This window comes from Lissotriton helveticus, chromosome 5_1 (assembly GCF_964261635.1).
Source record: "Lissotriton helveticus chromosome 5_1, aLisHel1.1, whole genome shotgun sequence".
NCBI lineage: Eukaryota > Metazoa > Chordata > Amphibia > Caudata > Salamandridae > Lissotriton > Lissotriton helveticus.
In genome coordinates, this window is record NC_136065.1 from 1,921,285,765 (window position 1) to 1,921,300,457 (window position 14,693).

General features: G+C 46.5%; 1 protein-coding gene across 1 annotated transcript in view; it reads left to right on the forward strand.

The window, feature by feature from the left end:
• The window catches only part of LOC144756035 (uncharacterized), a 218,525-nt gene that overhangs the window by 154,747 nt on the left and 49,085 nt on the right, over nucleotides 1-14,693 (forward strand). The window contains exons 18-20 of the mRNA XM_078645514.1: nucleotides 1,114-1,163; nucleotides 9,830-9,964; nucleotides 11,234-11,293. Coding sequence (XP_078501640.1) covers nucleotides 1,114-1,163; nucleotides 9,830-9,964; nucleotides 11,234-11,293 — 245 coding nt within the window. The remainder of the gene's footprint in view (nucleotides 1-1,113; nucleotides 1,164-9,829; nucleotides 9,965-11,233; nucleotides 11,294-14,693) is intronic.

The window sequence follows — 14,693 nt, forward strand, 5'->3', positions numbered from 1 at the left end:
GGCGTGGGGAGTGACCAGGGACTGAAGTATTTCAGATTTTATTTTGATCTGTGCAATTCAATAATCCCTTGGGAAATTATGTTTAAATTAACTCGTGGACAATCCCTGGACCTTTTATTTAGTGATTTCATAGCCTCCTCATCCAGTAGCAGCTCGTGGAGGGAGTGCTGCTGAGCGGTGGGGCAGGGTGGGGGGAGGAGCATGGTGGGGGGGGTAGTAAACTACGGAATACGGCCGAACGGAGGTAAGTAAACAAATAAATAAGTAAAGCGTATTTCGTTGCGCACGCTGCATCGCATTTGGCAATGCAGCGCGTGCAATGAAATTCGTTTTATTTATGTATTTGTTTACTTACATCTGTTCAATCATATTCCGTAGTTTACTACCCCCACCCTGCTCCTCCCCCGCCCCATCCCACCCCACCACCCCGCACCACTCCCTCCACGAGCTGCTACTGTGACCTCATCAACCAACATTTTTATTCCAGTGAAAAGGCTTGGGTCACAGCCTTTCAGGGTTGGGTGGGTAAGAAGCAGAATATTATCCTTTTTCATCATTTCTTATGTTCAAGTTTATTGTGAATGATCCCTGAGATGATCTCATTTTATCACATAGCCTTTGCAGGGTGTTTTAAGCAAGATCCAAACAAAAGAAGGTGAAAAGACACAAACCTGTTTCACTTTGAATCTAAAAGGAAAACTCTGCTGTTTCACTTATGCAAGAGCAGATCAGATTGATTTGAATTTCAAAAAATTTAATAAACTAAGGGACTTATTTAGAATCTGGTGGACGAGATTCTCCATCACGAACATGGCAGATACCCTGTCCTAGGTATTACAAGTGCATTATAATCTATGCCAGGCACTGCTACATTTGACTATGAAATTACAATAATCCCTTTTAGACCAAAATATTGCATAGCCCACAGTCACCCTGAGCTGGAATGGATCCAGCCAACATGAACGACTTCGGACACCTTTGTTTTAGTGGACTACCACTCTATAGTGATTTATGTTATGTAGCCACCTGGCAGGAGTTTGGTACTATCACCTCTGGGTCCATTTTAAGTCTATTGTTTACGGCTATGTAGATGTTTTTGTATTTGTTTTTCAGATGCCACCGTCCCTCCTGGAGACAAAGCAGACCTTGAAAAAGGCCAAAGGGTGAGAATCAGATTCATAATCTCTTGAAACTTCACAGGGGGAAAACACTGTAGCAAAGGTGTCCGTGCTGCGGCGAAGAGTAGTAGCAAAAAGTAGTCTATTATCGCCTACTAGTGGAGTGGCTCAATGTGATAAGGCTCTACTTCACTGAAACTTAGAAGTCATTATCCCTGGTCATAAAGTATTTGCCTAAGCACCAACTACTGTGGACAGCTGTCGACAACGAGGGCCAAGATACTACCCTGGGAGTCTTGGGGGTCAGAGAGAAGGAAGCGAGAGTGTGTGGCTAAGGTTAGCAGCTCCACCTATGTCTTTTGGAATGTTGGCTTGCATCACTAGGCGTGATGACCGAACGATGCTCCGATGGTGCCATGCGCCGCAGCCACAGACATTTAATACTTTTGCAGTCATTGCTAAAGTAATGCTAGTTAACAATACCGGATCTGGTCTTTTGGCTCCAGGAGACTTGGAGGACAGGAAAACCCTTCTTTTATCCTGTAGAGAGCGGTGCTCAAAGGTCGCAAGGACAGGGTAATTTGTCACAGCCATGGAGAGATGTCAATCTAAGCAGTACTCCACTGGTAGCATCAATTGGGCTCTGGACCTTGCAGGAGAGGAGCAATAGTGTCCACACTCCCAGCGCTTACTCCACTTTGCGCACCATAACACTTACATACCAAGGAAACTCATGAGACAGATTTGTGGGAAAGCAGTGGTGCAGGTTTATTTTGCACAACAAGTAGCAATAAGGTGGGTCATCTTACGGGCGATCCAATGCGACAGCCCCTCGCTGACCCGCATGCCTAATGAGCCATTCTTGCACGGCGAGTCGATGCTCTGACGGTGCAGTCCATTATCACTTTCTTTCGTTCACTCCCGCCCCCCCTGTCAGGGCGGATCGATGAGGCACACCCCCGGTCGGTTCAGGCCCCCCGACCGCCCGAAGGACTAACGGGGCGCCGACGCTGTTTCCTGGAACCCCCTCGGCTCCAGGTTCTTGGCTCAGGCACCCCTACTGTGCCAGGCAGAGGTATTGACTGTATCCTTCTGCCGCAGAGGTACCCCTACTGTCCATCCGCTTCCAGATCGCCCTGTACTCCGCCACAGCTCTGGAGGAGGCCCCCGTCGATGACCGAGCCCCCCCACCCACTTAGCTACTTTGCCTCGCTGTTACGTACCACTTGTATATCCAGGAGGGATATGTTCACCCCCAGTCCAGACAAGCATTCCACCTACCCCCATTGCGTATTTGGGTGGCTCATGGCTCGAGCTCCCTTCGCCTGCCCAACTTCATAGGGGCACTGTCAACTCCAGTGTTCAAAGATTTATGATCACCCCAGTTCGAAATTTAACACTCAGGAATACGCTTTCTTGTTCTTCACAGACATTGTCCCTGTACGGCATGCCGCCTCCAATTGAACTTGGTTTCTCTTGTAACCTGCCCCTTGTCACTTCCCCCGTCTGTAATGCACAGTAGGCTACCTCATGTATTTTGTTTACCTAGTGGCGTTATTTACCCCCGCACGTCACATACGGGATCTATTACAGCGGCATCATTCACCTTGAACCCATCATTCCCGTCGTGACCCCTTGATTTAAGCCTTACCACTAATCCTCCTGGAGAAGTAGATCATCGTGCGCGCCCAAGATACCCAAAAATACCAACCGTACTGTACTCATTGGAGTATGACACAAAACAGGATTAGGCTGTCACATTGGCCAAACCTGGGGTACTAAAAGACCTAATCCTCAAACTATAACCCCACCATGTTTGTCTGTAATTTCACCATTTTTCAATTCGACTTGTCCGACCTCTTTTAATTTAATATTTCAGCCCCAAACCTACCATATTTATAGGGACATGCTTGCAGTTGGCAATTCCTTTCATGCCAATGTTTCAGCATATAGCTAATAGGGGCATCAACTGCTGGGTCTTGCTGTAGGTACTTTTAATGTCGACATTTGTGTTGACGGCATTATGTGCGTGAAATTACAACCAGATACCAGCAATGGTCTTCGGCAAAATATCTCGTATCTATTCTGTAACTAAACACAATCACAACAGCAGATTGTTGAAGGACAACAGCAGGATAAGGTGCTTGTATCAGTTCAATAAGTGCTATTTTGTATTCCCCTAGGTCTTAAATACAATCAGGCACTCTCTGCTCTAAAAAGTGATGTTCTGAAAGCAACCTGGAAAGAAATGTTCTGCCTGTTAGGTCACCCCCAATTGTCTCTGTGGTACACTGGTGCGGGGGATGGTTCTGGAAGCTCCAGACACCCAACATCTTCCTTTCTTGTGTTTTTCTTAGTTAGCAACAAGCCAGCTAGGCGCCTGCTGTTGCTATCTTTATTACCATGATGCCATAAGTTTTACTCTCCGCAAGGCCATTCAGCCCTTCACATTCTGAGAACTCCTTTGAGTCCCTTTTACTTTTAACATTTGTCGTGATTGAGATGTGCTTCAATTGTTTAAGCAACTAAGGTATAATTTCCCCACTTTCATGCAAAATTAGTTTATTCGGGTGTTCCATCAAAATTGAAAGTGATCAGAGTCAGCAGACAAGCCAGCTATGCGCCTGCTGTTGCTATCTTTGTTACCTTGATGCCCAAGTTTTACTCTCCGCAAAGCCACTCAGCCCTTCATCATTCTGAGAACTCCTTTGAGTCCCTTGTACTTAGCAATGGTCAGTACCCTTGTTATGTCCAACCCACAAAACGGCATAACGGTTATATAGTGATGTATAAAACATCGTTGGGAAGAAGTAACATCGTGCCTTGCTGGCAGATGCCAGGCAAAATATATGCTCAACGCCACCTATACCTTTGCAATAATCAGCAGCACCTGTTTGTTAATTAATAACGTGTTTGGCCTCCAGGCGTGCGGCGCGAACACAGAAGCCAGCCCTCTGATAAATATTCAGGCTTGTGGGTGATACGACTGTGTCAAGCCACGCCAGAGTTAATAAAGCCTGGGCACGAGGGATGCCCCGATGCGGGACGGAGTGAAGTCAGAGCGACTGTTGGAATGCCGACAAACCACCCCTTTAATTGTCTTGCTCTGGTCCCCCGCGGAACGGTCTAATTGTTTATTAATTAGAGGCCGCCAACACCGGTGAATTTCCTTTGTGTATCGAATGGAGCAGTCAAAACTCTTGCCCCCACTACCTGAGCCCCTTCGTAGCGTGCCAAAACTCTTGCCCCCACTACCTGAGCCCCTTCGTATCGTGCCATTGGAATTCATTACCATCCCATCTAACAGGCGATGCCCTTTGTTACTCAGGCTCTCTAACCGTGCCCTGGCCACCCTAGGGGGCAAATTCATTTGCTGATATTGCATGCTGGTACCAAGTTTGCCCTCCCCGAGCCCCGCGCAAATAACCTCTCGTATATCGAGCAGTCTTCTACAATGTTCAGTAGCGCAGTCTTAAAAAGTGCATTAGAGCTGACTTGATGCACGAATCGTGCTCTCTGGATCATTGCAAAATGTAATCCGCTGATAAGGTGACCCTAACACCACTTCCCCCGGGTCATAGGTGGGGCGCGAAGGCAGGGGTCTCCTCACCTCTGGCACCCGCATCCGCTGGAGCGTCGGCCACCCGGCCAGGCGACGCCCGGGTCCAGCCTCATGGCCCGGCTCCCAACTGCAGTGCGGGAACGCTGATGTCACGACAGGAAGTGTCGTCCCGAAAGATGGCTTACACCATCAGTCTCATTGCCTACCCTCGCTCACCCCTTAGATGTGATTGAATCAGAGCAGCGTTCTGAATGAGCTCCGATCTCGCCCTATGGAGGCCAAAGGCTGAGTGTGTGGCTCCGGTAATCGGGCTCCTAGCAAAATGGGTGGGCGGGGGTGGGGGGAGGTCAACCCACGTGATACCCCTACTCGAGCCCTGGGCATTATAAGTCTATTACGCCATTGGCAATAAACATTCTTTTAATAGAAGTTCCTTCAGTGTGTGATAATCTTCATCCCCCACTTTTATTACTCGGGCCCTGGGCAGTAAACTTGTTACGCAATTGGTAATAGAACATTCCTTTAATAAAATTTTCTTCAGTGTGTGATAGTCTTTTGCGTGCATTGCTTTATTAATGGAACAAGTTGAGTAGCTGTTTTCAAAATCAATTGCCCTTCACTGTACAATTATAACTGACTAAGCTTTCCTGCACTAAATGGCTGCCCTTGTAATGGGTCGACCAGTTCCTCTGTGCTGAAGTTGAGAGTAACTCCAGGGAATTACACCACTGTGTTTGTGCGCCATTATTCCTAAAAGCCTTTTGCCTGTGACTCATCCTGGTTCAAACCAAGTGAAGGGGGCCATAGCGCTGTAACGTTACACGAGGATAGAAGTGGTGACAACAGGCTAAACACCATTCCTGTCTCTTCATCCGAGAGGCCCCTGCACAGATACAAGTCACTGCTGTCCCTCTGCAGTGCACTGTCTTGGAGATGCTGCGCACCCGGTAGTGGTCAACTCAGCCCATCTCTAGCAGATAGCTGTACTTTTCATTCCAGATAAAGACAAGCCCGGCCCTCCTCAGCGGCAGGCGGTAGCCCGCAGTTGCTGGATGATGCCCGGGTCAGCATAGTTCACGGCGCTGTCTGACGACTTTGCCAGGACATTGCATGGTGAGGCGCTGCCGAATGTTGCTGGGCGATCATGAATCGCGAAGCCTTTGACTCTCTGCCCAGATTCTTATTGAACAGTGCCTATTCTGATTGAACAGTGCCGGATAGCGGCCAATGAGTAACTGCCTCAGGCCCTCATGCGTGACGTCATGCCCATGGAGACTAAATTGTTAGCCCACCCGAATGAAGTTATAACGAGCTCTGGAAAAAGGTCAGGTAATTTCAGTGTCTTTGAATTGATCTGGGTATAAAATCACGATGACGTCATACTCCGAAGCTGAATGAATTATTTTCACAAGAATGAAGTTGCAGTATTTGGAGCTAGCTATGAAAACCGATGAGAAACGCGCAAGTATGGCATCGAAAGCTCCCGACGCCCACGCAGCTAGTGAAAAGCGAGCGTGGTAGGTGTAATGTTACTTGTATTATATAGCTGGATGCAATAACAAAGCAGCAAATTTACCAGCCGGGCGCACACTACTCTAAGCACAGGTTGTATCATGGCAGCGCTAGGGTCAGAACGTGTCTGTGCTACAGTATGGGATGCTGTTGTCTTAAATACTTGTAAAGCAGGAGCCACGCGGTTTCACGCTCTATTTTGCGACCTTGGGAAAATTACTGATGCAGGCATCAGCTAACAGGGCGTTGCGCACATTATAGACAGACTTAGTAATGACCATCGCTCAAGAACGCCTTAATTCACACTTAGCCCTCACTCTGCGGTGTGCAGCAAACACCACTCGCGCCGTACCAGGGGATCGTCTGGATATTCCGGTGTGCATGACTATAGTAAAACGATAAAGCGCCTCGCCATAGTTGGGAAGTCAATGACTTCGAATTGCTGGGGATTACGTGCGCCCTTGGTTGGGCCGCATTCAGCGGGCTCACCGTGCTTCACCTTTCGCGCGCGCGTTCCGAGCCACAGAACTGCAAATCCAAGAATGCACCGCACGTGCGACCTCATGTGCTTGGAAGGCCGGGGCTCGCATTATCAAACTCGAGTCATAAACCCGCCCTCCCAAAACAGTGCAAAGTCATGTTTGTGAATTTCACTCGTGCGCACGGCTGTCAGCTAGCCAATGACCATGTCGTCTTTGTAAACCTGGAAGAAGTGGGATAAACCTGCACCTTCCTTGTTCAGAGTTTTGCTGTGCGTAAAGGAAAACAGCTTACGCTTCATAAAGCACCGACCCGTAATGAAAGAGCTGAACCTGAAGCAGCCGAAACCTATTCCTGGACTACATCGCGTACTATAAAGAAAGGTGGCTTCAATGAAAACGTCCCCGTGTAACGAGGAAACCACGATGAGAGAGCTAAAAGATCTTAATGCCTACTTCTTGCATCTCCGAGGACTTCGGCCCGGCTTCGGCAGAGACAGCCTGTATAGTTCTATTGCGACCTATTTACAGAAGCGTAGCGCCCAAGGAGGGGACACTTTGAACAAATGCGATACGGGCTTCTGAATTCCCCACTCAAGACCCGTTCTCTGAAATGCCCGGCCATAATACAGAATACTTACGCTTCGCTCTGACCACCCGCCTGTTTGTACCCGTACACGCACAATAATTCGATGCACCTCGTGGCTTTCCCCGCATGCGTGTAACGTCTCCGTGTCCCCGAAATCCGACTCTACAATCTAGCAACCTTACTCCACTTGACTAAATATCAACAACCAGTTGCACAATTAAGACCCACCCATGCGCCCAGCACCGACTGTTTGTCATCATAACCCCCCAGCCGGTCGGATGTTTCTCTTGAGTTTCACCTTTCTTTCAAATCGAAATAAACTTACATTTGAATTGGACTCTTTTTAAAATCTATAATCAACTACGTTCTGGGGAATTCTGGTGGGAAATGAAGGCAATAGTTAAAACTGCTTGCATGGTAATGACTTAGATCTGAAAGCCACATGAATCAATTAAAACCTTAAATAGTTTCCATGAGAAAACATGTCGCTGTGTCTTTGACATAGTTCACCCGTACGCAGTCATGCGTAATGTACAGTGTGACTCACAGACAACATAAACGCTGTGAGGGAAGATGCAATACATCTGCACTTTAATCGTCAGATTATCTAATACAAAGCTTGCTGCTAGAGCCAGCATAAACATGTGTTTCGGAACAGTCTCAAAGTAGGAACACGATCTAACTTTAGTTCGAAGGATTTTACTGTCAGAGCAAAGTGATTTGTTCCTGCAATACAATCTTTCACACTTTACAGGCACGGAGAATTAATCACTTAATGTTGCGCGTCTACCGAGACTCGAACCCAGATCCTCAGCTCCGCGGTCGACCGCCATAACTGTTAGGCCACCTTCTCTCCCAGAAAACCAACCACAATGGAGGTAAACACTGCACACGCTAAGGGGCACTCCGCGCCATGCCCTAGACCTCGCTAGACACATAGCAATGCTACCCCTTAATTGACTAAAGCTCTCCTGCCCATCATAGTCAATTGCACAGGCGGATTCCTGTTCACGACAAGGAGCCAGAAACCATCCTCCTAAAATTGCCTATCGTAGCCGACTTCCGAGCAGACTGGCTGACTCGGCTGTAAGTCGTGTTGGTGACCCGCGGACCAGGGGCACTCGGGCCAACAGCCTGGCCTGGTAAACTTCGTGCAGAGGAGGAACGTGCGCGCCGCTGCTACCCATCCTCGCCGTGTATCCTATTCATTTGCAAACCAATCGTTTGCGAATGCGTTGTAAGGCGTCGCTGCTACCCATCCCCTTATGGGGATGAAATGTCCACCCCGCCTACCTAAACCTAGTCCGATCTTTCCCACCGTTGGACACCACTTGACAAACGCTGCTCGCGGGAGACAAGATCAACGCGGCCCCTTTACACGACCCTGAAAATTAGTGCAGCCATCAAACAGCCTTTAGCATCGTTCACCTCTACTAAACTAACGCGCCTGAAATTCTATTTTACTGAGGTTTGTAGAAGGAAGAACTGGTACAGGCACGGGTGTCACCATTTATGCGAAGGATTTGCTAACCTTCGTATTGTTAGGCATGCAACTTTTTTCGCACGCTTTATCTAACAACGAGCTCCGAAGAAGAAGTCATCGTGCCTTACAGGGAACGCTGTGCCTACATTACCCGATTAGATAACCATCTTGAAGGCTATGTCCGATGTCAACAGAGCGCGCTCACCACAGGGCGCCTAACGAATGGCTTATAACACAGGACCGGTAATGGCGGCCGAATTATGGCGCCAACCCAGTCCCCTCGCTTAATCGAATAACCGCTAACAAAAGATTGGGAATGGCGGCCGAATTATGGCGCCAACCCCGTCCCTTCGATAATCGAACAATGCTCACTTAGGAACACAAGTACGAGTGAATTACCAGCTGTACCGTCTAGTAACTCAGCTGACATTAAATCACCACCTGTACGAGTGAATTACGAGCTGTACTGTCTTGTAACTCCGCTGGCCTTAAATCACCGCCTGATTTCTGTGGAGGGTAGAGCAGCCAGGAACGCGACGGCAGGAAAGACCGAGCCTCGCTGCCGTGCTTACTTTAAACCCCTTAGGGCCGCCCCTCCCACCTGGTGACCCGCGCCCATTGGACGCGCCTGAAAGGGGGGGGGCGGCCAGGAGCTGACGTGCACCGTTTTGCTCGCGCGGAATGTGGGACTAAGATGCTGTCTCGCTTAGCTCCCCTTCGCGTCGCGCGGCCAGAGGCATAGTCGAGGTGGTGTTACCAAATATCCCAAACGCAGACTGGTCTCTAGTAAAAAGTGATAATTTCCCAAAATGTCTGATGCTCCGAAAGGGCAGTAGATCTGGTGCGATGTCAGTCACTTCTCATGACAGATGGTGAAGTTTATACCCGGCTCTTCTAGCCTGATGGAGAGTAGATGGGATACGGAAGTTGAGCAGGACAAGGAACATGATGATGTAGATTACTATGCAGGAGAGAGGAAGTGAATAAAGAGGAAGAGCACGATGATGTCAAGGAAGATGAAGACCTGGTTATTGTGCCTAACTTGCCATGATCCACCCTTCCAACTCTTGTGTTTTTGCTCTTCAGATGCACACTTGGGTCTTCGAGTCCAGGACATCAATGCTGGAGGCTCGATCAGAGATCCCCGAGGGCAGCCTGGCCTACATAAGGGATGAGAGAAGCGCGTTCCTGCGCACCCCCATCGGCTGGAGTAAGCTGCTGGTACGTGTACAATACTAGTGACCCTTAAGTAAGTGGCTAGTAGCAACGACTGTTGGAATCAGTAGTCAAGGGGAATGGGCTGGACATGGTGTTAACACGCTGTTCAGAGCCTTATCCGCCATATGTGGCATTCATTGGAGAAGAGTACAGACAGGGGAAACATGCAGGGTAGAGTGACTTCACAGATTCTTGCCAATGAAGACTGGAATGTCAACATGTACCCTTTATGGGCGAATGGCATAGATAGTGGGATCTGACAGGATAGAGTGAAGTCACATGTTCATACCATAACATGTGTCTTCTGATATAATGCCTTGATGTAAGCAGATGGGGAGCCTGGCGTACCACAGAAGAGTACTTTTATCAGCTTGGGTCTCTGCATATGGCATGCTTGTATGAAAGGCACATCAGGCAGAACTTATATTGTAGGATTTGACCCCATGCATCTTAATTGAAGTAAGGACACAGAGAAATGTCAGGGAAAAATTAAATCACAGACTAATGTCATCAGAGGGTTGTATCTCATCATATACCCATGTTTGGGTGGATTTTACAGGTAGGGGGCTCTAACAGGATAAAGTAAAAGGACTGCCAGCCTTTGTCTCTCCATGTATCATCCATGATGGTAGTGATGTTGGCTCTGGATTGGTAGGTAACATCAGAAGGAAATGCCATTAGGACCCTGTGTCTTCCAATGAACCACCCTTGGTAGATTGGCGCAGATAATAACAACTGAAATGGTAGAGTAATATCACAAGGGTGTCACTTTCAAAGTCTGGCAGAGTGGCACATGTAGGAAGAACTGGCATGGTGGGATATAATCACAAAGGCGTGCCAATAAAACCCTGGGAGACTGGTACAAACCTGGCATGGCTTCATAAATTCAAAAGGGGTGACATTAACATCCTGTAAGAGTTTGCCACAGGTAAGGGAAACTGTCATGGTAATGGGGAATTGTTGAGGCATGCCATTACTTATCAGCCTGTGCTGCAGGCACCCGAAAGAGCACAGACTGGAAGGGCTGGCAAGGTATAGTGAAATAATAATACCCAGCACTTCTCCTTGTGCCTTTCATCACAGAGGGAAAGCATAGGCATATTTCTGCCACACTTGAGAAGTCTGGTGGTACGTTCACATACCAGGGCCTCGAATTGCCTCTCTCTGGTTCACGGTCTGTGGTATGCCAGTCTTTAGAGGTTGCGCATGCCGAGGATCACACTGCAGTGAGGGCTCCCTGACCGGCTTCTGCATCTTTCTGTCTCCCACCAGCTGGAAGAACTGGAGCCCATGTTTCCTGGGGACGACCCATCCGTGCCAGGAGAAACACCGGTCAGGTTTAAGTAAAATACGTTTCCTTAAAAGTTCTAACTTGTTGTATCGTAAAATAATGATTTATAGTGGACACATTATCACCAAGTGTATGTTTTCAGACTCCTGCAAGTTACCTCAGTGATTTGTTACTGTATAATTGCACAATAAATCAGTATGTTTGTAGAGTCATGTAACCCTGAACTAATTTGCTGTATCCGTTTTTACACAGACCTTGGATATGAATACAAATACAAAATATCAGTGGCTCACCCAGTCAGTCAAATAAAGTAATATTTATTAGGCTGAGTCGCATTACTCGGCTGTAGTCGCCAATTAATCCATACGGTATGTAGATTTCATTTAAAATACCTTCATATTAATTCATAGTTTCATAAAAAAAAATCCCACAAAGCAAACCATATCATCATCTCGTGCTGGGAAAACATAGTGTACCTGCTTTTATTCAAAGTTAAGTCTTCACATTACAAGCTCGATTATTTATTGTTCAAAACAACTCTGTCCCGTTCGAGGAATATTTCATACAAGCGATGCTAAATCTCGCATTCTTTGATATTCAAGGAAGCCATCTTTCCATAACAGTAAAGCATCCCTCATTTTGGTATCAAATTATATAATATCACTTACGGGATGATTAGATTCTGGCAACAAACACCGGGACATTCCACAAAACAGAGGTAGGACTAAACTTTTGTATCGTCCGATGGGCAGCTTGGGGTTGCTAACTAAGGGGGAGTTTTACTAAGAATTTGCACCGTGTTTACATCACAAAAGTGATGCAAAATGGTGCAAAATCTTTTTTTCCTAATTAACTTTCCAGCACTAACCTTGTTTAGCGCTGGAAAAAACATAAAAATAATGTACAGCAATACTTTGCGCCATGGGGGTGTACCAATGGTGGAGTATGGGCGTTCCCATGCAACCACCCAAGGTTTCTCACGCTAAGCCCAATTTACTAAAATCAGTAGATTTTGTTTAGCGTGAGAAAACTGCACCCTTTTCTATTTCTGTAATTTTTTTATTGAGTAAAAAAAATATATATATTTACATGGAGCATGGGATATACATGAATGGAAGACCAGAGAGAGAAGAGAGAAGGAAAAAATGAAAGAAAAGAAAGAAAAGAGCGCCGGGGGGGGGGGGGGGTGTCCATGTTCTGTTGGTCGTTGTCTTATGCCTCCTCCTTTGCGACGCTGCGTTGTTCGTTGGTATCTCTTTCCCCATAATCTGAGTTTTTGATGCGTTCAATGAGTACCCTGAAACTTGACCAAATCTTGAGGCCTCAGCCTCTACAAATATAGTTGCTTCCGTAGGGCAAGGTGTTATCACCGCAACATCATCAGCATAAGCTAATATCTTACATGGCCCAAGAACTGAAAAATATGGGGTAATCTCTGGTGCCGATTCTATTTTACGTATTAATGGGTCCATATACATGGCAAATAACAGGGGAGAGCATGGGCAGCCCTGCTGAGTTCCTCTCTTAATTTTAAATTGTCCTGTAATACCCCCGTTTATCCTTAATGCAGCAACCGGTTCCTTATACAGAGTCTGAAGTGCTTTCAAATACCCTCCCCTAATCCCAGCTCTCACTAAAATCTGCCACAGATAGCACCAGGAGACCCGATCGAATGCCTTTTCCGCATCCAAAAGCATTACTGCCATCGGGTCTCCTGTTACCTTCGCCGCGTCAAATAGAGTTATCACTTTTCTGATATGGTGAGTTGTCCCTCTACCGGGAATAAAACCATGTTGATTATCACTAACCATGGTACCTATTATTCTAGCAAATCTTACAGCCAGTGCCTTTGAGTAAATTTTGGTGTCGTTATTCATCAATGTTATTGGACGATACGACCCTGGTTCAATCGGGGATTTCTCTTTTTTTAAAATTAGCACTATATCCGCCCCACTCCAGGATTTGGGAACGGACACCCCACTCTGCGCAGCTTGAAACGTTAGAATTAAGTCACGTCCTAGACATCCCCAGAAAGTTTTATAAAACTCAATCGGTAGCTGATCAGGGCCAGCAGCCTTACCCGAGGGTAAAGCAGACATAGCTTCTTTAATCTCTATACCATCCAACACAGTCTCTAATTCAGCTGCGTCTTCAGAAGGGATAATTTTAACCTCAATATTCTGGAGATACTCGTTTATTCTATCAATACTGCTGGGATTTTTCTCATCATATAAAGACCGGTAAAATGTCCTAAATACTTCCCGAATTTCCTCTGGGTCTGAATGTGATTGTCCCTTTTCATCCTTTATTTCCTTAATCCTCCCTGCAGCCGCTATCTGCCTAGTACGTATAGCGAGTACCCGACCTACTTTCTCACTAAACTCATAACATCTCTCCCTTCTAGCTGTATATTGCTTTGCTGCTCTATTTGCCAGTTCTTCCTCTGCTTCACTTTTCACTTTCATTAATTCTATTACAAATTGTTCAGTCGGTTCTCCCCTTATTACACATTTGATAAGCTGTTCTTCTGCCTCCAGTACTTTTCCCTCTCTCTCCCTGTATCGCAGTCGTTCTGTTTTCCTCTTATAAGCACTATAGCTGCATGTTTCACCGCGAACTCCTGCCTTAAAGGCATCCCATACTATACCAACCGCTGCGCTTCCTCTATTATGTTCAAAGAATTCGTTGATCCATTTAGACATATGTTTTATGTAATCGTCATCTAAAAGCAATCCCCTTTCAAATGTCCACTCCCTCCTTATTATTGTTCTCCCGCCCTGCTTTATCGTTAGAATTATGGGGTTGTGATCGCTAAGTATCCGGGGGAGTCTATCAATTTCTACTATGTTAGTTAAATCATTGGATATCAGAAAATAATCCAGCCTAACGCATATCTGGTGCGGTGCGGAATAATATGTATAACCCAATTGCTCTGGTCTAATTGTCCCCCAGACATCTCGCAGTGTGTTGTTCTCTAGAAGATCAATGAGGGCCTTATGAACCTTTTTCTTCCTACCGTTATACTGTTTTATTGTGCCCGATCCCAAACCTTCCGCTCCATTAATATTTAGATCTCCTCCTATGATGACCCGAGGGGGCCAATCTGCCAACTCAGAATCCAGAAATTGTAAAACTTCTGGATCATCCTGGGTAGAACCATACACCGCAACAAATGTTGTCCACACTCCTTCTAATAGAACCTCGGCCATAGCCCATCTCCCCCAATTATCTCCTAACTTTCTTCTTATTACTACATTTTTACCCCTGATAAGATAGCTACCCCTCTTTGTTTTACTCCTTGTTTAGAACTAACTATTAAGTGAAACTCCAGCTGATTGAGACAGAACTCCTGAGTACTCATTATATGTGTCTCTTGAAGAAACACAAAATCTACATTCATTTGTCGTAACCGAATTCCTATCTTCTGTCTTTTCTGAGCAT